Source organism: Chelon labrosus, assembly GCF_963514085.1.
Source record: "Chelon labrosus genome assembly, chromosome: 7".
Lineage (NCBI taxonomy): Eukaryota > Metazoa > Chordata > Actinopteri > Mugiliformes > Mugilidae > Chelon > Chelon labrosus.
Window position 1 is genome coordinate 14,302,264 of NC_140343.1, and position 20,107 is coordinate 14,322,370.

At 44.0% G+C, this 20,107-nt stretch overlaps 1 protein-coding gene across 1 annotated transcript; it reads right to left on the bottom strand.

Annotated features, from left to right (window-relative positions):
* Positions 1-428: 428 nt before the first annotated feature.
* Positions 429-18,375, bottom strand: plpp2b (phospholipid phosphatase 2b). Its single transcript, XM_084548498.1, has 6 exons — positions 17,752-18,375; positions 6,208-6,359; positions 5,708-5,970; positions 5,556-5,613; positions 4,349-4,525; positions 429-3,306 (listed from the first exon to the last, which is right to left on the bottom strand). Exons 1-6 carry the CDS (start codon positions 17,810-17,812, stop codon positions 3,148-3,150), a joined length of 870 nt encoding a protein of 289 aa, XP_084404624.1. The 5' UTR covers positions 17,813-18,375; the 3' UTR covers positions 429-3,147.
* Positions 18,376-20,107: the final 1,732 nt, after the last annotated feature.

The following is a 20,107-nucleotide window of genomic DNA, read 5'->3' on the forward strand; positions in this document are numbered from 1 at the left end:
CCTATCCCAATCCCAGTCATTCATTCATTCATCTTCTGTAACCGCTTGTTCCTGTGAAGGGTCGCGGGGTCCGCTGTCATCTACTGTCATCGGGCAAGAGGCTGGGTACACCCTGGACAGGTCACCAGTCTATCACAGGGCTAACACAGAGAGACAGACAACCATTCACACTCACATGCACACCTACGGCCAATTTAGAATCACCAATTAACCTAATGAGCATGTCTTTGGACGGTGGGAGGAAGCCAGAGTACCCAGAGAGAAGCCATGCAGACACATGCAAACTCCACACAGAAAGGCCCAATCGGCCCATGGATTCGAACCCAGGACCTTCTCGCAGTGAGGCATCAATGCTAACCACCTCACCACTGTGCCACCCCCAACATCGTCACATATATTAAAAAAAAATATCTAGAAAACTGTAGATCTGAAAGTGGATGATATCTTTATTAAAAAATCTCTGGTTTGAAGGCTACAGATGTAATCTATAAAACAAAGCAACAGGAACCACAGCCAGAAGTTGACATATGAAACAAATAAACAAACAAAAAAAAAATCATTTTAAAATACTAAACCAGAAAAATAAAAAAACGCCTAAAAACACGTGTGGCCACATGAAAAGCTGGGAACACTGGTTTCCAAAAAGCTGAAGAGCGATCAGACCCCATATATCTACATCCTCACTTGTGCCATTGGTCCGACTGTGTAATACACAGATGATTTAGATGTAAGGAGCAGGAAAGGGGGCTCGCGCAGCACTTCATTGCAACCAGTTCCAGCTGTTTCTTGCTGTAAATGTGTGTTTTCGGTGTGTGCAAGACCTCGGGGACCAAGCTCCTCCATGGAATACCCAACACTCCCCCCCTCCCCCCCTTTTGTACCCCTCCTTTCTTCAGTCACAGGCCTCCCAATCACTACCAGGTGAGATTCCCTCTGTGTTCCCGTCTATGCCTAGCCCCTAGCCTATCAGGTTTGTGGTCTGTCTGATGTACTGTCAGTCCTCCAGGGTTCTGCATGGTGTACGAGAATTGCACAGGAGACCTTATCCACAAATTAACCCCGTCTATCGACACAGGAAGGGGAAAAGGAACACAGGCAAATCTTTTTGAAGTGGGAACAGAGGACTGTTACAAGGTTCAAAAACACAGTTGGGTATGTAACTCTTTATCATTACAACAGCCCTTTAAAAGCCCTGCCAAGGCATCTGGCTTATGTTTGGCCCGGGAATTGGATCCTTTTTTGTGGCAACTCCAACCGGCACCAGTCTGAGAAGGAACGGGCCAAAGCACACTGTACAGGTGAAATTAAAACTTACCTACACGTGAAGTAAAAACATACAACCTTGTATATATGAATACACACACATCCTTCACAAAACTTGAAACATGTCTCATAGCATTAGTAGATACAGTAATCGTGGCTCATAGTGGCAAGCAGGGGTGATTGCACAAAACAAACCTCACCAGCTGGTATTTCCAACCTCGTAAATAAAGATCTTTTTAAAATAAATTAAACACCATTTTCAAAACGGTTGTCTCATCCTTCTTTGATTACTGTGCGTGAAATAGAACTATACAACGAAAGAGAGGAGAAAAAAAAAGGAAAACAACATAAAGGCCAGATATCTTAATATAGTAGTGGTATTACACATAAAGCTCAACAGAGATTAGAAGACATTCGCATCGATGATTTCTACCTCTGCAGCCCGGTTCACACAGGGGAAATATAAATCATAAACGCCACAATCAAATGCTTACATTTTAGAAAAGCAGAGCCCTTGCTGAAGGTTAATTTGAGCCAGCCTGTACATAAAGCCATTCTACAAAGTTTAAGACTCAATGCGTTTACCTGACTTTATATCAACTGGCACTGGTCACAGTAAAGGTTGCCAATATGACTAAGAAATGGGAGTTGAAATCAAACAGTACCAGGGTTCATTAAATTACTGAGTAACCAGGAACCTGTATACTCACTTTAAAAAGGTCATGTTGTTTGCTATAATACACAACCAGGCCTGTTTGTATGGCAGTTAAGAAATGTTCTTGTTTGACATGGAAATAAAGCCGGTGTACGACTCCTTTTCGGATGGTCCGCAGCTGAACTTTTAGCTTTTTAGGGGCTTTTTACTACCGCGATGACTCATGAAGAATATTAGCCAACCCGCTGTGAATTGTGCAACAGACGTTTTAAGGTGCACTGCCAACGAAGCTCAACCTCAAAACCTTGGTCTTCACCGACATTCCTAAACATTCTCGCCCCAAACCTTCTTGCTTTTCTTTAATCACTGCGGGAAAATGTTGTTCTCTACATAAAAGAAATTAGACACGAAACAAAAAAAAGTGTTAAAGCTCCATTAAGCGGTATATGAATGAAATAACCAACCTGGGGTGAACGTGAAAGAGTTGCTGATCACAGTGTGAAGCAACAACAGATAGTTCCTATCTCAGATGTGTGTATGTGTTGTAAACGTTATCACTTCATGCAGGTGAACTTTTAACCTCGCAACCCATTATATATATATATATTTAAGTGATGAGTAAAGAAAGTGGAACACGTATTATACCAAAGACAGAGACACTTCTCGGGACGATGTGCCCCATGTTTCTCTTTTTCTGTTGTGCGCACCGTGTTTGCTAAAACGCTGGCCTAAAGCATTTAATAAGAAAATAGCACATTGCAGCTTTGTTGAGTCTTTTGCTTAATGCAGCTTTAAGCATATACACTTTAACATCAATAATGATGTCTTAAAAACAATTTCCTTTCTCTCTCGCTGGAGAAAAGGAGGTCATGGTGTCTTTGAGAGGGGGGGCTTAGGCACCTGACGATGAGATGCAGCCGCCCTCAGTCAGTCCAGTGGAGCATGCAGGGTGTGAGTGGTTGACACAGAGGAAGGCAGCTGGGGGAGTGGAGGCTGAAAGTCATAGACCAGATCCCTTGCTTTGCTCCTATCAGACATAAATACGAAGAGCTGATTGCAGAATTTAACAGTTCTAGGATAGGAGGCAGCCTACAGAGTCAGGACAGCAGATGACCCAGGGAACTAAACACTGCTGGCTACACAAAGAAGCTCAAAACCGCTGGATTATCACACAGATTTGAGGTCTGCAGGCTGCAGCCTTTTTTTTTCCCCAAAGCGTCAGTCCCCTTTCACACAGTGCCCGGAGTGTGGTGGTAGTTGTAATGGTTGCTGTGCTCAGAGTCTGCAATCTGAATGCTGGGTTTCCTCTCTGCCTCTTCGCTATCGGCTGTGTCCTGCCTTGTGCAACGCGGAGGGCGCTTCTTGAAGAAATCTGACACAAACCGCACCTGTACAGGAAAAGACGAGAGAAACAGGCAAAGCAGTCGGTCACTAAGGGAATATTTTTCCCACAGAGATCGGAGCGTAAACATGTAAGGGATACAGTGGAGGTAAGGGCAGGGCTGGAAACTGTGATTACATATGTCTGGAGAAGTCTGTGCACAGCTGGTAAATGACACACCAACACTGACAAACTAACACACATCTGAGAGGAACACACAGAGAGCAGGTACAGCCCTCGTAGGTCATAAAACACTATGCCCAGGAGGGTCTCTAATTGCACACAGCACTGCGAAGGCCAAAGGCGCGGGCTCACATCCCAATTAATCATACATGGAGACACACACACACACTCACTCACTCACACACCACTCAAGAATTTCCACAAGGCAGAGCTCACAGTGGTTCAATCAAAACAGGGAAGTGGCCAAACAATAAAGAAGCCCAGCTGGACGAAGTGAGGAGAATGAGACCTGCCAGGTGTGAGCTTGTGGGTTTGCATCAGGACACACAACGGCGCTGACACGGTTCACTTTCCTCACATTTCCTGTCTATGCAGATTTTAAATCCGAAAATTAAATAATGCTGATATGTGGTTTCATCGGGGCTGTTCTCCTTGGAAGGGAGTATCGCTAACAGCAAGATTTCCATTAAAAGTCATTTTAATGATTTGCAGAGTCCCACCCATGTTTGCTTTTGCAAAAGTTAGAAACCACAGGGGTAACATTCAAAGTTAAGATGCCATCAGGTAGGATCCTGGATCTACTTCACAGCAAAGGAGATGTCTTGAAAAATGTTGCCCACATGGAAAGCTTTAAAGATTTAATTTTTGACATGTGTCTTGGCTAAAAGTAGACGATGTCGAGGGTTAAAGCTTAAGCAAATTTATAAAACTTTGACCAGTCACTTGTGTTTTAATAAACTAGGGACTTTATGTAAGATCCTAGAAGTTTCCCTGGGTGGAAATGTTGACTGTCACATGGAAGTTTCATGTAGGAATCACTGACTGTTGCAGTGTTTTCTTTGAAACACGTCGTCCTGGCGACTCACATTCAGTGCAGCAACAAGCGCTCCCTGCAGCAGGCCCACCAGCACGTCGCTCCAGTGGTGCTTGTAATCAGAAACCCGGGTGTAACCCACATACACCGCGAAGGCCACCAGGAAGAATTGGATGGTGGGCCGGAGAAGTCTGGCCCACTTAGCCGCCAGTCTTGCCTGCACGTAAAGCTGTAGTGGGAAACAGAGCGAAAAATACGCCGTTAGCAAATCTTGGACCGCAAAGAGACTATCAAACCAAAAAGGAGTTATTAAAGTGTAATACAACTGATGTCTGGGCCACTCTCTGTTTGCAGTGACATGATACAGGGCAGTACAGCAGTCAAATTTCTGCCATCTCTACATTTGCTTAGCTAGACAACATATGGTGATATCTGGTTAGGCTGTTCATGCGGTCTTGGTCCAAACACTAATAACAGAAGCATAATATTTTGGAAGGTGATTTTGTGTCTCTTGTGCACAAAAACAGTAGCTGGAAAGTGTCAAATTGGATTTGAATCTAAAAAGGTGTTGACTAGGAACCTAATTTATGTCTATTATGTTATGAAACAGAATTTTTTACTGAAAAAATGATTAAACTGGCAACAGAACAAACTTCCTTGAGCTTCTGCTGGACTGCCGCTGAAGGTGCAAACATTGGCATCACACCGCAGTCCCCCTGCCACGCAGCCACACTCTCTCTCTCTCTCAACACTTTTGCTAGGCAGCCAACAGGACACAGGCTGGATATCACAGCCTGGCTTCCTTTGTCTGTAGTATTTGCCTGGCAAAATTGAGAGTGTGCGCGCCGAGCCACTGACAGGAATGGACATTGGAGATTATGCGTCTTTTCTCTCAACAGAAAGAGGCTGCTTTGCTTGGAACTTGTTCCGTGGCGCCGGGGCCCTGGCTTTTAACACAAAGAGACGAGGCCAGGCGTAATGAACTGGACAGGCCTGGAGAAAGAACACAGCACTCGCTTTGCCTTCATCATTGCCGGGAAAAAGTCTGCAGAGGCATCCAGATTATTTCTCTCACTATCCACAGTCTTCCTCTGTAGTCTTGTCTTTCCCTTTCATGACCACAGCGGGAAAAAAAAACTGGCTCTATGGGACTTTTCTCCTTCTCAACAATTAGCCCTTGAGCAAAGATCTGAAAGCCTGACCATGTTGTCAGATGAGTCTATCTGGGGACTGGAGATTTTGTCATTTGTTGCACTTACCGCTAGGAAGAGCATGCAGTACATTCCAAAAGAGGAGTGACCAGAGTAGAAGGACAATCTGGAGGAAAAAGACGACGAACGAAATGTAACTGCGCCACACACAAGACGTTCATGTCCCAAACAAAGTGCATACAGAATTCATTTCCTCCCACCTGGACTCGGTGACATCCTGAGGCTTGCCGGTGCAGTTGATCTGTGGCATGTACCCCGTGCAGACCCTCGGGGCGCACACGGCCATGAAGTTCGGTCTCGGGCGGCCAATGGTGAATTTGGCAAGGTCAGTCAGCGACTGGCTGGCGCATGCGCCGAACAAAAAAGTTCCCACAACCTTGTAGAGCGCAGCTACGTACTGGTTAAAGTTTGAATTAGAATAAATCCGTTTGCTGTAGACCAGGTAGGCCTCTCCAGAGGAGATCTGAGGAAAGAAAACAAAAAGTGAACATTTCATTTCTTTCCAGTTTTTTTGCCTCATTGCGAGAAAACAGCTTTTCCAGCTCACACAGCAACACTCACTTCCTAAACGTATGAATTAAGAAAACAGCACAGGATGTTGTTAAATGAGTCATGCCCTGTAACTGTTCCACGATTTGGATTTTAACCGTATCAAAAGCCAACGGATGTGAGGAGAAATAAAACGTCCTGCAGCACTCACAATGACGACGGTGCAGGAGATGGTGACGGCCGCCAGCATGCTATGGGTGATGGTGTCCGGCTTCAGGGGGTACTTGATGCTTTCATCGTCACAGTAAATCCCCCTTTGATACGGCTTGTACACGACGGCCATGATGATGGAGGGCAGTGCGGCTGGAGCGAAAACAAACATATTAGGTTATTGGCTATATTTGGAGAAATTAGATAAATGATTGGGTTGATCTAAGAACAGAACAGATAACAGTTAAAAAAAAAAAACCCATGTAACATATTTGTCTGTTTTTCTGCAGGATTTCAGACATTACATCACTTCCTAAGTCGGTAAGTGAAAATGTTTTCCTAAGAACAGCTAAATTGTTTTCTCTCTCTCTCTCTCTCTCTCTCTCTCTCTCTCTCACAGCGTCCTGGGTCAGTGATGGAAACAACCCAGAAGGAAGAAAAAAAAAAAAGAAAAACATTTGGTAGTTAAATGAAATGCGCAGCGAGGAATTACAAAAACAAACAGCGGAAAATAGATTTTATATACGGCGGCACATGTAAAATCACACATCACACACATACCCCTGAGTGTATAAACACTTACGAGACTGTACACAACTCACTGCAGTCACAACACACACATACACATACACGGCTTGTGCTGACGCTTTTGAAGGATGCGGCTGCGTGCGAAAATAAGACCAAATATAGCTGCTTAGGGCTCCCTGAAGGCAACAGTGATGTCCTTGAGATGTCCCGAAACAACAATCCCCCCAAAAACACACACACACACACATAGAGGCTTTCCTCTCTCTCCAACACACATGCGAACAAGACTTTGATGTTATAAATGTTGTTTCTCTAAAACTATGAGACTACGGACAATGTCGCAGGATTCGATCAAGAGCAGTGAGCTTAAGGAAGATGCAAAAAGTATGTCGGGAGAATGGACTCATCTCTTCCAGCCTTGGGCTCTTTAGCACCAGACACAATTTTGATTAACAAGACAAAAATTGCAAATTTTATTGGTTTTATTTACTTAATTACATGTCACTGTAAATTCTGGAGGATGTTTGTCAGAAGAGAGGACACAAATCTGGGCTCCGGCATCCTCCAGTGAGTCTTTATTTCGGATGTCCATTGAGTAGTCAATGATTAAATGACAAACTGCAGAAAATAATCACGGGTTGCAGACCTAGAAAGGAATGCACTCTCCACCCTGATATCCACCACCACGATAACACGCAGAAAGGCCACTATGGAAATGCCCAGCAGCTGCAAGCTAAACGCAAGAAAAACAGCACTGTACGGATCTGGAAAGTGCACTCACCAACAGTATTACATTTCTGTGTAAATGAGCAGCGCAGCCCCTCCCACTCTTTCAAGAAATACCTGCAGCTGACATAATTCCAGGAGGACTTCCAGCGAAACTGACTGATGAGAGACCACGAAGACTGAGACTGAAAGAAAATATACAACTGGAAGGTGGATCGGGATTCAGCTGAGGTGAACACTCTGTAGCGCCGCATTTAATTCCACCTCTCATGACGGATTTGGAGCAGTCTAATTCAAATGCGTGAAGACTGACAGAACACATTTAGAGACATTTTGTGACACTAAACTCTAAGTTTGTAGGGGAGAATCCCCAAAGCCAGACACTGGTGTGACTAAACAATACCACAAAAGCCGACTCAGGTGACAGATGTGCAATAGCACGTATTGTTCCCGTCTGACATCGTATAAAAGTTGCATGAAATGAGTGAGGTTATTGTTTAGTGACATGCCAGTTGCACACATGCTGTCCACAGACACTATGAAGACAAAGAGTCGTACTGACTCAGTGAGGAAAGACGGCAACAAAATAGAAGCTTTGTGCAGAGAGCTGAATAAACAATAGAGCCCAATTGGATAAACACCATTGCACATCGACTTCTGGTAACCCGACCTTGGAGGAGCAGGGTTTAGGAAAGACAAATAAGGAAGGAAGGAAGGGAAAATCTCAAACGGAGATAGCAACTAACTTAAACATGGCATTCATACGTCAAAAAATAATCTTCTCACAATATGTAATAAAGGGAGGAATCATGCTTCTCATCAAATTCAAAACAGCATGTTTTGTAAAAAATGCTTCTGCCCAGGCAGCCATAGAAGTTTCCAGACAGGTCTCATCACTTCTATGCTGCACAAACTGAAACTTGAATTGCAAAACTTCTTGTAAACATTAGCCAGCGAGCATTAAGTTCTGACTCAGAGAAAGATTACCACCACCACACTTATTAAATAAGCAGCTAAGGCCAAAAACTGCAGGTCCTAGAAAGGCCACTTGAGGCTTGATCCAAAAGCCATAGACATACAAAAGAAATAATCATGTCTACAACAACTGTACCGGTCTAAAAGCTTTGCTTAAGATTTGTTTATGGTTATGCATAATTACAGGTGTTGCCATCTAGGAGTCTCCTTCTCAGCTCCTCCTTTTTCCCCATTTGTGCATTAACTGGGAGTCAGGTGGCGTCAGATACAGCCAAGGTGGCGACACTCTTAATCCATGACACCTTTGATCCACTTTTTTTTTTTTTTTTTTTTACAATTCACGTTATTAAACCAGTGTTTTACGTCTCTTGAACTTTAACCGATGTTATCAGACAAGTCTATCTGACAAGCTAATATAACTAGCATCCAACGCCAGATAATGCACAAAACATTATCAATACAAGCAGTAACCACATGCATCTGACTAATTTTAGAGCTAAGAAGAAAATTCAGGAGCCAACACCTGCTCAGTGCATCTACAGCACCCCCCCCCCCCCCCCCCAAAAGCTGTGCACGCAGCAGCTGGATGACATCTGCCCATATGCTGCAGATTCCCACCATTCATCACATGAGCTGCGCACATCCACCAGCCACGTTAGGATGTGGTGACCTATTAAGTCTTATTCCACATATTTTCCTCTTATTTTCCACAAAATCCTGTTCGTGACAACCACAGCACAATGCAGAGTTTCTTGGTAAGTCGCTTGTATTTAACTAGCATCCTGTCTCCGGGCACCAACAGGGGAGCAGCCCGATACGGATTTACTGATGTGGCTTTTGGGTGGCAGCTTCTGCATCTGCATCCTGCATCCTGCTTCCAGCTGGCGAGAGTGGAGCCAAGTGTCAAGAAGCAAACTGCTGCTTTCCTTCTCCTCCTAAGCCAGTGACAAAGGTTTGGACTCGAATCAAACAGAGCCATGCCGTGAGAGTGTCATTACAGGGGTTATTATTTTGACTGCGACTCTGATTTTCTGACGTACTCTGTAAAAAAAAAAAAAGACTAGTAGGAGCTTTTGAACTCTCAACAGCCACCAAATTCTCAAAAATATTTTCCAGCACACAGTATTTGTGAGCGAGATTAACGCAGCACGTCCAAAGTCTTAAAACTTTTTCGAAAAAATAACATGTCAGTGTTTGCATTGCTTGACATGAAAACAAATGTTGTCCTTCCTTGGAGCCGAGGGGCAGAATCCACGGTTTGCCGTCATTACAGCTGAAGGAGAAACAGGGCAAGTATGAAATCTGTTTCCACTCATTATGCCCGCCAACACCAACTTCTCATGCTGACTTTGTATTAAAATCAACACGGAAAACAAAGTGGAACTGCAAGCTCAACTAGAAGGGAAATATTTGTCAGACTAGATACTAACCAATATAATAATTAAGTTGTAACCTTGTGTACGTCAGGGGCATGTTTATTTACTTAATGCAGACTGGTGAATGTCTCTTTATAGCAGCTGAACGGTATTGTGCTGTTACAGCAAACTGTTTTATGAAGCTTTTAACACTTGGCAGAGCGGGGCCATTAATCACAGCAAAGTGGGAGAAAAATTGAGGGAACGGCTTCAAAGTGAAGTGCCAGCAGCACCGGCAACTAGCAAGCCCACTGAAGGCTAAATTACTTTTGCTTGTCCATCATTAACATTGTATTGCTGACTACCATGTACATTTAAGTAGGCCACATGCTAATGGTTTTTATGCTTGTTAAATCATCTTAACCAAACATGAAGTCTGTGAAGGTTCTCAGTCATCCAGGTCTTGGTATATCCAAAAACTCGGATGGATGAGTGGTGAAACGTCTTCTCAAGTCCAGTTGCCTTTTTTTTTAAACGTTTTTTGGATAACCAAACATGAAGTTTGCCACACAGTTTATGGGCGGAATGAAGTCAGGACACCTGGCCTTAAATAAACCTCCCCTGACTTGCAAAAAAAAAAAAAAAAATGAAATGCTGTCATTTTTCATTTCTGCATTAGCACATGATGAGCTGATTCAGCCGAGTTCGGGTGGAAATGAGAAGGCTGAAATAAAATGACGCGGAGATCCTGCATCGCTGTCATGGGTTAACGAACGCTGCGCCCCGAGGTGCGCATGCGAGCGCGTCTCATGAGCGGGCCCCTGTGGATAATATCTGCGAGAAACAAACCAGCCAGTCTCTCGAAAAGCAGACACATGCACAGCTCGCAGACAAAAATAGACCCGTCGGCACAGAAAATAGGCCTCCGGCATACCACGAGACAATCCCACAACCCAAATTGACACTGCTCCAGAGCAGCCTCCGGTTAAAGGCCGAGCAGTGTCTCCGACTCGGGCTGAACTCAGACATCCATGGCAGATCCTTCTGTCGAGAAAATCCTAAACAACTTATATATATGGAGGTGAAGACACAGAGGCTGGAGGTACTTTTTCCTCTTCTTTGTAGACACCTGCTTCAGTGAATTGAGGAATGAATATGCTGCCAGTTTGGATTGTGGCCAGGAAGCTAATCTCCAGCTGCCAGTCAGAAACCTCCAGCCTGAGCCCCTAATGGGAGAGGGTTTGAAGTTGGAGGATGCAGTCTTCCTGTCTCAGATTGAGAAAGGCCAACTTTAGAGGCTTTGGTTCAATCTTTTGAAGGTTTCATTTACCGGACCGCAAGTTAGCATTCATACGCAGAGTCACCTTGGTTTCTCCCCCCCTGCTGAAATGAGTATGAGTGCACTATAAAGTGACCATGAATGTGTCTGTGTGCCAAGATGATATGAAGAATATAGCACCGGTCACAAGAGCATGACGGAAGACTTTTGCATTAATTGACACCCCGCCGACAAACAAAGATTTCAGTGTGCAGAGAGATTTGCCCTCTTTCCTTCATTTTTTATTTTTTTTTCTCCCCACCACTGGTGAATCACATCCTCCATTCTGGTTTTCTCTCTCATTCAAAGTCGTTCATTCTTCTCTCTGCAACCTCCCGTCTTTCTGCCTGTCACTCTCTTGATCGCCGCGTCCTCCCACACACTTCTCCCTCTGTTGTAAATATACAGGCCTCAGTGGGTGATGCTTTATTTAGCTGGCAGATGTGCAATTATCCAGGACCATTTGGACCACAATCGCACTCTGGGGCTGAGATTCTAGGCTTGTCACATCCACTCTGTCTAGTTGTTTCTCTTCCTTTCCCATTTCTTCTTTGTCTACTCTGTTTTCCCACTCTTTAAAAAAAAAAAAAAAAAAAAAAAAAAGGCTGACACCTCGAGTCAAACTGCAACGGTCATCTGGAAGTCGTGGCAGCGGTTCGAGCGTACCTCACACCTACTTGGCCTGGTGCACCTGCAAAACCACGCGGAGGGACAATTATTTTCCCCAATCTGAAAAACATACAGCCGGGGTTTTCATTTTGCATCGTTTCAAGGTGTGTAAAGTCTGTGTCTGCGGCGCGAGGCACGAGTTCTCATGGCCCCGGGCTGCCCTGCTTCGTCTAAAGCTTTCCTTCAGGGTCACAGCTGGAACATTTGCCCCTTCAACTAATTTCCTCCACTCTCGTTTCCTGCCTTTTCAGCATGAAGGTCACTCAGGAAGTTGTTTTTTTTCTTCTTCTGTAATTCCCTCTGTTTTTTGTATTTTTATCCAGATTTTCCTTCTGTTGACGGTTCTTGATTCATCTCATATTTTCTTTCAGCTTTATTTTTCATCTGTCATGGTTTTCATCTCGGGGACAGAGCTTTTTTTTTTTTAAGTTTAAGTTCAGAGATTTCACTTTTGTCCTTCCCTCACTTCCCTCTTTTGTTTCTTCCTTTTAATTCAAACACACAAAGATGCCCTAGTTCTTTAAAGGTCAGTCAGCAGCTACACAACAACTAAACGCTCCTTCTCTCTGACTGTCTCACCCCTAGCTGACTAATGTGGAAGGTATGTGCTGAGCCTTCAACCCCTGCCGCCGTTGGCCTCTGGAATTCTAATTCACACGAGGAACGCCCAACTTCGCCAGTCACACCAAATCCTGCTGCCGCTGCGGCCCATTCTTTTTAATCCCACTGTTTTTTGCCCCGTCCGTCGTTCACGCGTGCTTAGCTTCAAGCAGAGCAGAAGGAGACGGGGCGGCGGACGAGGTTGTGCGAGCGGTGGGAGGGCAGCTAAATCTGGGTCGGTGATCAAAGAGTTTTGGTTTTGGAAGGGATCACAAGAGGCTGGCCACACAGGTTTAAACCTAAACCAGGAAGGTCTGTGGGTGAAGTTAAAAGTCAGTCTGATGTGCACTGCTCTGGTTTTGTTTGACCAAATTCATTTAACTATGACAGATATTTTACAGGGACCTTATTTATTGGCAAATGTGTGCTGTCTTCTTACCATCTAGCTTGGGATGCAGGATAAAATATCATCTTCTGAGGTAAAAAATATGCGTTTAACTGCGACAAAAGCGCAGAGAGAATATAACTATTTCACACGTGCTAAGTGCTTCTGTCTGCTGTAAACTATTAGCCTGGAGTGATAGTTGGTCTGGTGTCTCTCCGTTGGGAGCTTATTACGCACTGACAAAGATCTGCAGGGCCAATCAAATCGTTTGGGCGGGTAACAGAGATGTAGTCATGCACGTGATTTGAATTTGTCTACAACAAAACGGCTCTGATGGCCGTGAGGCTATCCAACTGCGCGCAGAGGTATTTTTTCTCTGTATCGGTTGAAACACCACATAAACAAGTCCCAATGTTATCAGTCATCTCGATAAGAGCTGAGTCTGGCTACACCAGGCTTGTGAAGCATTGCAGCTGCTGGAAACGTTCCCTCTCCCCAACTTTACTGACAACAGTCAATTCAGCTGCTTGTTTCAGCAACTCCCTATTATGCTACCACCAACTTTCTGAACCTTCCTGGAAGCTTGCCCCGTCACCTCATATTTAGCCCACGCAGGGCAAGAATGCCCAGAAAGAATTTCCGAAGCTTACACATTCCTGAATTATTTTAATTCAGGTCCTTTCACCAGCTGCAAGGTGCTTCTCGTGCTTAATTTATTTTCTTTCTGACTTAACCACGAAGAATACAAGTACCCTAACCCTGCTGAACATTTATTTAGCACCACATTAAACAGTTATTACCCTTCATACTTAATAAAGCACTGACATCCCTTTACATTGGCCAGTTACCTGCCAGGATAACCAACAATGACACCTATATCCTAATGATCTAGCGAGTAAAAAAACCCATTAAGAAATATTGGCTGTCCGTACAACTCAAAAAAAAAAAAAGAGGTGGAGGAAAAACAGCATGCTTCCTTTGCCAATGACACAAATATCTCGTAATTATTGCAATTAACAAATTTGCCTCAGATTACAATTCACCCCATTACCTCATGTTTGTTTCATTTGTAGTTCTTTGCTGTCGTCTTTTGTGGCCTACGGCTTTAAAGTCTCAGATATAATGTGCTACCATGACAAATGATCCTCATTTGCTTTGATGACTAATCAAAACCATCACACCAAATACTTGCGATTCCACAACCACACGTGCATCGCAGCAATTATTAGAAACAGCAACCACAACAACAAGAAAGAAACCGGGTCCATGCGGCATGCACCAGTGGGACGAGCCTGCGTGCGAAAAGGGCTTCAGTTTCCATGACACGGCCCTCCAGAGGAAAAACCATTCCCATCAAGCATCCTCGCTGCTTTTCTCTGAGAACTCGGGACAATCAGTCTTCCCAACAAAACCACATGAGAGGCCCAGCTCCCCGGAGATGCTGTGGCACGGCCTCGGCAACAAACCGGCACGCATCGAGGGCAAAGCACAGGACGTGAACACGGACGCATGCACGTAACCGCGGTTTAATGCGATGAAAATAATGCAAGGAAATTCGTAGCAACTCACTGATGGTTTCCTTTTGTGGGAATCTGGGAGCCGGCCGGGGCTCCACTGTTTCCAGTGTTATTTGGTGAAAATAAAATGCTGAGAAAATGTTGACATTTAACAGCTGGTCTACACCGACAAACTCACAAATACAATAGAACACAAATGGATAAAATACTATAACCCAGTGTCATCTTTCTAGGAAAGAGGTGTATACAAACTAAAATGAAACTGGTTCTTCTGCTTACACTAGAAAACCTTTGTGGCATTTTTATATCAGAGTATTCAGAGTATAAACTACTACTGAACAGAGGAGATTTGGTTTATTTTTCACAGGGCAGCTTGAGGCATCAGGCTATGTTCTGGGATTAGGGTTAGAGTTATGTTTAGGATATGCGCTAGGGAATACGTTATGTCAATGAATGCCCTGAGAAAGATAGCCAAGCAAACGTGTGTCTGTATGTGCGTAATTCAAGATATATATATATATAAGAGTGACTTTAAACACAACAGGTTGGTCACTGGTCACACAGAGTGCACCTCAAGACCATTTAGCACGCGAATGCGGGGAGTATTTATCACATCGTGTTAATTCACAGCAGCGCCTGAGTCATACAGTAATACGAGTCGTGACTCCTCCTCCAACTCCTACACAACTCACTACACCTGCAGGGCCGCGCGAATGAAAACGAGCCTCGGGCAGGAAGGGGTTAAAACCTGGGCTCCCCTCCCTGTGTGCTCTGAGCCAACACCCACCATCTATTTGTGCTGACTGAGTGTCGACGTACACAGTGAGAGGGGGAGGATATGCCGGAGAGAGAACGCCAAGAGCTCACAATGAACCACAAATTCAAGAACAAGGCAGATATCAAATGTCCCTCACAACGGATCAGACTGGATTCTTGGGTTGCCATTTTGCAGCCAGTTCCTTCATTAAGTAGTTCAGTAACTGCGTCGTAAAAAAATAAAAGGAGGCACATCCATGCATATGACGGCGGCTGTTGTTAGTCTGACCTGGGCAGGGCAGGGTGTGGCTGAGTGAAAGGGAGCATGCCAAAAGAAATTGCTGTCTGATTGTACGGGTTGGTTTAATTTGGCCTTTGGATTTCTTAATCCTATCTACCGCGAAGGTCTCTGTACCATGACCAGGTGACATCTGTTATGAAAACGCAGCTTATCAAAGGTTGACAAGCGTGGCACATTCACTGAAGACACTACTACTATGACTAGATAGATGTTGCATTTGTGGTGCAGCCGACCTCTTAGAACAGGTTCAGTAACCTCACTGACTCATCATTATAAGGCACTGTAATTTACTGTTTTACAGGGGACGTTCAAATCTCACTGTGGCCTGTTGAAAACTATAAAGAGACTTGTTGAATTTCAGAATCCTCCTGATTGTCTCTTATCCACAGAGGCCAAGGTTGAATATTTGTTACTGTGTGGATAACAAAAGATGGTTGATGCAACACAGAAGCAAGCGAGGCGAAGCAATGATGAATATTTAAAGGCTGGGGAGTGTAGGGAAGATAAAAAAGAATGGTTCGGTTAAATAGCAGCGAGCAGATTAGCTGGGTTTACTAGAGGAAATGTAAATAGACGCAGAATGCAGACATAAACCCGACTTAAAACTCTGTTTCCATACAGGCTAATGGTCCACATAATTACAAGCTCCGTCATGTAGTTATTACATGGCTGGGGCAACCTCACATAAGCTTGGGGTTGACTTGATGATTATTTGGGTGAGTGACGTGGGTGGCAACGGCGTAAGGAGAGGAAGGGTGGGATGCAGCCATCCAAAAAGGGCCAACCAGCCCTACCCAGACGTTAATCCCAGGCTTGTGACAGCGACATGGTGAAGGCTTATCAAGGTCTGCAGTCTGTGGATGCGTCCACTGATAGAAAGAAAAAAACAAAAACCCTAAGCTCTCTGGAAAAACAGGAGGTGGGGAGCGGGGGCCTGAAAGAACATCACGCCGGTGCAGACACAACAAGGGTTGAACGTGCTGCCAAGCACCAGACCATTACGCAACACACGCCTGTGTTGGGCTTGTGGCACTGACACGGAAAACCGGTGTCCCACCACAGTGGTACATTCCACATACAAACATTATCACCACCACCAGTCTTCCAAGAGTCTCGGGGGAAGGCTTCCTCACATTTGTTGTTATCACTGTTTCTATGGAGGACCACAACTGCCATGTGCTGCGAATTAAACGTTCATTTATGTAATTTTTAAAAGATGCAACTGCTACTTATTCTATGTTTTTTAAATCTATTTTTTAAATAGGATTCCTAATATTATTAATTATTTAACAAATCTTTGAACTATTTAAACATAAAGTAATTTCATCTATGTGCATACTGATGAGTAAATCAACTTGCAAAACTGTTACCTTTTATCAAGTCCTGCTAACCTGGCCCATTAAATATCAATAAATGGATGACTTCAAAACCATTTGGCAATACCTGGTCCTCCATATAACATATCCTATGTACTCAAATGTTGACGGCTATTATCAGTGTGCATTAATACGATTAATTTTTCATTTTTAAATGTTTCATTATTTATTCATTGTCCAAATAGAGCAGGAGACGAGAAGCAATACAGTGAGGATGTCCTCTAGTTCCTGCAGCAGTGGAAAAGAAAGCCGGAAAAAAATGAAACTTTGAAAACTCGTGAAGAAGAGTGCAAAACAACAGCCCTGTGCAGCACAAGTGGAAGTCATATGTCAAAAAGTGCACTGTGTGCAGGAAGCGGGAACATTCTTCAGAGGATTCCTGGCAGACAAAATATTGAAGAGACTGAGGAATAAGCGGGGCACACACACACACACACGCATATCGAATTTCCATAAACAAACATTCAGCTTCCTGAGGCTCTGCATAAGTCCTGCAAAAAGTTTGTGGCGGCGGGCATGCAGCGTGGGAGGAAGAGGATGAGAAGGAAGTTATGCCCTGCTGCATTTTCATGTTTTCAGCTTGGACAATACTCAGGCGCTGGTAAAAAAAAAAAAAAAAAAGAAACAGGCTGCTCTCTTTGAGGGTTAAACCAGAGTGTGGAAACTCAGCTCCTACATTTGCCAATTAAAAAAAAAAAAAAGGAAAGTGGTATAAAACAGCTGGTAAACAGATGACCCTCAGTCTGATTCATAACGTCACATTAATGCATTAATGTACAAATAAACAATGTTATTAAACAAGTTCCTAAATTGCTGTCATGGCTGCAAAACACCCAAACACACTGAACTCTTAACTAGGAGCTGCTGTCACCACAAATATATGACTTATAATCCCTGCTGACAACACAGGAGTGCAGCTCGTAGACAGACGAGCAAGCAGTTTCAATTGTGGATGAATAAAGTTTATCTAAGTCTATCTAAGACACAAGGAGCAGATACTGCTGACGTACAGTTCAGGACTCTTGCGTCCACAACTTACCAACTAAAACGCACAGCACATCCATCAGCACGTAGAGCTTCTTCTTCCACGGTTCCGTCATTTTCGTTTAGTTCGTTCGCTTCAATGAACCACTCGGAGGGGGGGGGGAGAGGATAACTACTTTTTGAGGAAGGCAAACAAGTCCATCGATGTTCACGCTCTTTGAAATAAAACTAAAGGCTGTGCAAACAACCTGCACAACGAGTTCTTCCGGGATCCTCTACCTGCGCTGGCATTGACAGCAAAGGTGTGTAGCTTTCCTGAAAAAAGGCAGCGTGTCAAAACCGAGCTGACACACGGAGTCTCTGAAGTCCTGCGCCCCCTGAAGCGCGCATTACCGCTTAGATTACTCAATCAAGACTAAAGAGATCCTCCGATTCTACAGCGCTTGAGGCGTCAGGAGAATCCAATATAAACTCCCTTCTCCGCGCACACCACGCCACTGTCACTGGTCCCTCCTCCCAACTTCCTGGTCTGGCTCCTCTCTGGCTATCTCATCAGCGCCAGACTCGAGGCTTTTTACGCACAGGCGTGCGAAGAGTGGGAGAGAAAACCGCTCCACGGGTTTGTCCGATTTTCCCCTTCGTGCTGCTTAAATCTGCTTTTTATGTCTGCTGAGTGGGGAGCAGTCAAACGCAGTAAGGATCAGAGCAGGAGGAGGTGCCAATGGAGCTGTAAACTGGACACAAAGTGCATTCTGGTGGAAAATACCTCTGAGGGATAAAGAAAAAACGGAGGAGGAAGTCCTGACACTGGCACCGCACTTGACAACACGAATCAGGATTTAATAAAAACATCCATATATGGAGCCCCTGCAATCCCCTCATGCATTTCTCATGGAAGGCCCACGAAAGTAATTCACTGCTTCTCTTGAGACGTTTTCCCAACAGAGGGAGAGTGAGAGAGAGTGATGACTGAAAAGCAAACTGTGTCATGTGTGAGTCAGCCTCTTTGTGTCATTAGATGGACAATGAGAACAATGAGAACTTATAAGTCCTGCAGGACTTGAAGCACAATTGGCACGACTTAACAGCAGCATGACTCCAGTCCATAGTGCTTCTTACCCTAAGCAGCTGGTATATTTCCCCAGCAGTTAATAAAAGGCCACCCTTTGCTGGGTACGCATGCCAGGAGTATAATACTCTGAGTCATCATGAGTGTGTATTAACAATTAACTCTGTTTGCACGACAAACACCGTGTTTACCTCCCCAAGTATATTAGTTGAGCGCTCTTGTGTTAAGTGGATAATCTAACATGCAAACACTCTGAATTGCTGCTTTATTTGACTTTTGCACGTATGCAAATGGAATGCACTGAAGTTCGGATATGTGTAGCACTGTGCAGCAGATAAGTAAAACCTCGCGGTGCTCAGATTAAACATCAGGAACAAAAATCGGGAGGAAAAGGGAAATGACTTTAGTGCAGCACTGGGAATGATACATTTAAAGCTAAGACTCATCTGCCCCCTTCTGGTTGTTCCTAACAAGCCCAAACCCAAAGAGAGGAATTTGAGCCCCACAAGACGGAACTGTCCTTAAAATATGGAACAAATTAGTGAGGGAACCGTGGACCCACACCCCTTACTATCATATGTATCTCATGTGTTTGACCATCATCTGTGCACGGGAGAAGACATGAGGGCAAAGATGGTAATGTGCGGCGTTTGTAAAGGCCAGTAAGATCTGGAACAGTCTTCCACTTTCCATAAGGGAGTGTCCCACATTACAAACTTTCAAAACTTACTTCAAGCAGTGGTTGAAAGCAAACCAGTCTTGTAACCATTGACTTTTATTTTCTTTGTAATGTATTGTCTTGTGATGTGCTCTTATTGTGATCTATTGTTCTGTCCTATGTATTGTCATGTTTTTATGTTACCTGCCTAGTGACTGAGGATGCAGATTAGCATTGTTGCTATAATCCGGCATATTCACGTCATTTGCTGTTTGAATAAGATGTTCATTAATGCGCACTGTCCCTGTCAGATAAATAAATAAATAAAAATATGCCAAAAATGATCAAATAGTTATATAAAAGTAACATAAAAAGTAAATGTTCCTTTAAATTTCCATTCCAGGATTTAGTGCTCTTTGTTGCTAGTTGAACTGTACTTGAACTTTGTTAGCCTGGTGATGCAACATTGCAAATGGTAAGTCAAAGATGTGCATAGCCTGGCCTCCTGCTGTTGATGTGTTTTAAGGAGGGAATGCAAACACCTTCATTGTGCTTACTCAAGAGTTGAACTTCTGAAACAAATGACACTCACACCACAGCAGAAATGTTATCACTCCCAGCTGACATGTTTTTATGACTCCTCACCAGCGACAGTTGTGGAGGATGTTTTGGAGTTGTCAGTCT

What these genes read in the sequence shown, in the direction of transcription:
- plpp2b (XM_084548498.1), bottom strand. Translation starts at nt 17,812, where the DNA reads ATGACGGAACCGTGGAAGAAGAAGCTCTACGTGCTGATGGATGTGCTG. An exon ending in TGTGCTGTGCGTTTTAGTTG is followed by an intron (nt 6,360 to 17,751) that starts GTAAGTTGTGGA and finishes TTTTCGCTCCAG; the next exon opens with CCGCACTGCCCTCCATCATC. An exon ending in TCTCCTGCACCGTCGTCATT is followed by an intron (nt 5,971 to 6,207) that starts GTGAGTGCTGCA and finishes TTCTTTCCTCAG; the next exon opens with ATCTCCTCTGGAGAGGCCTA.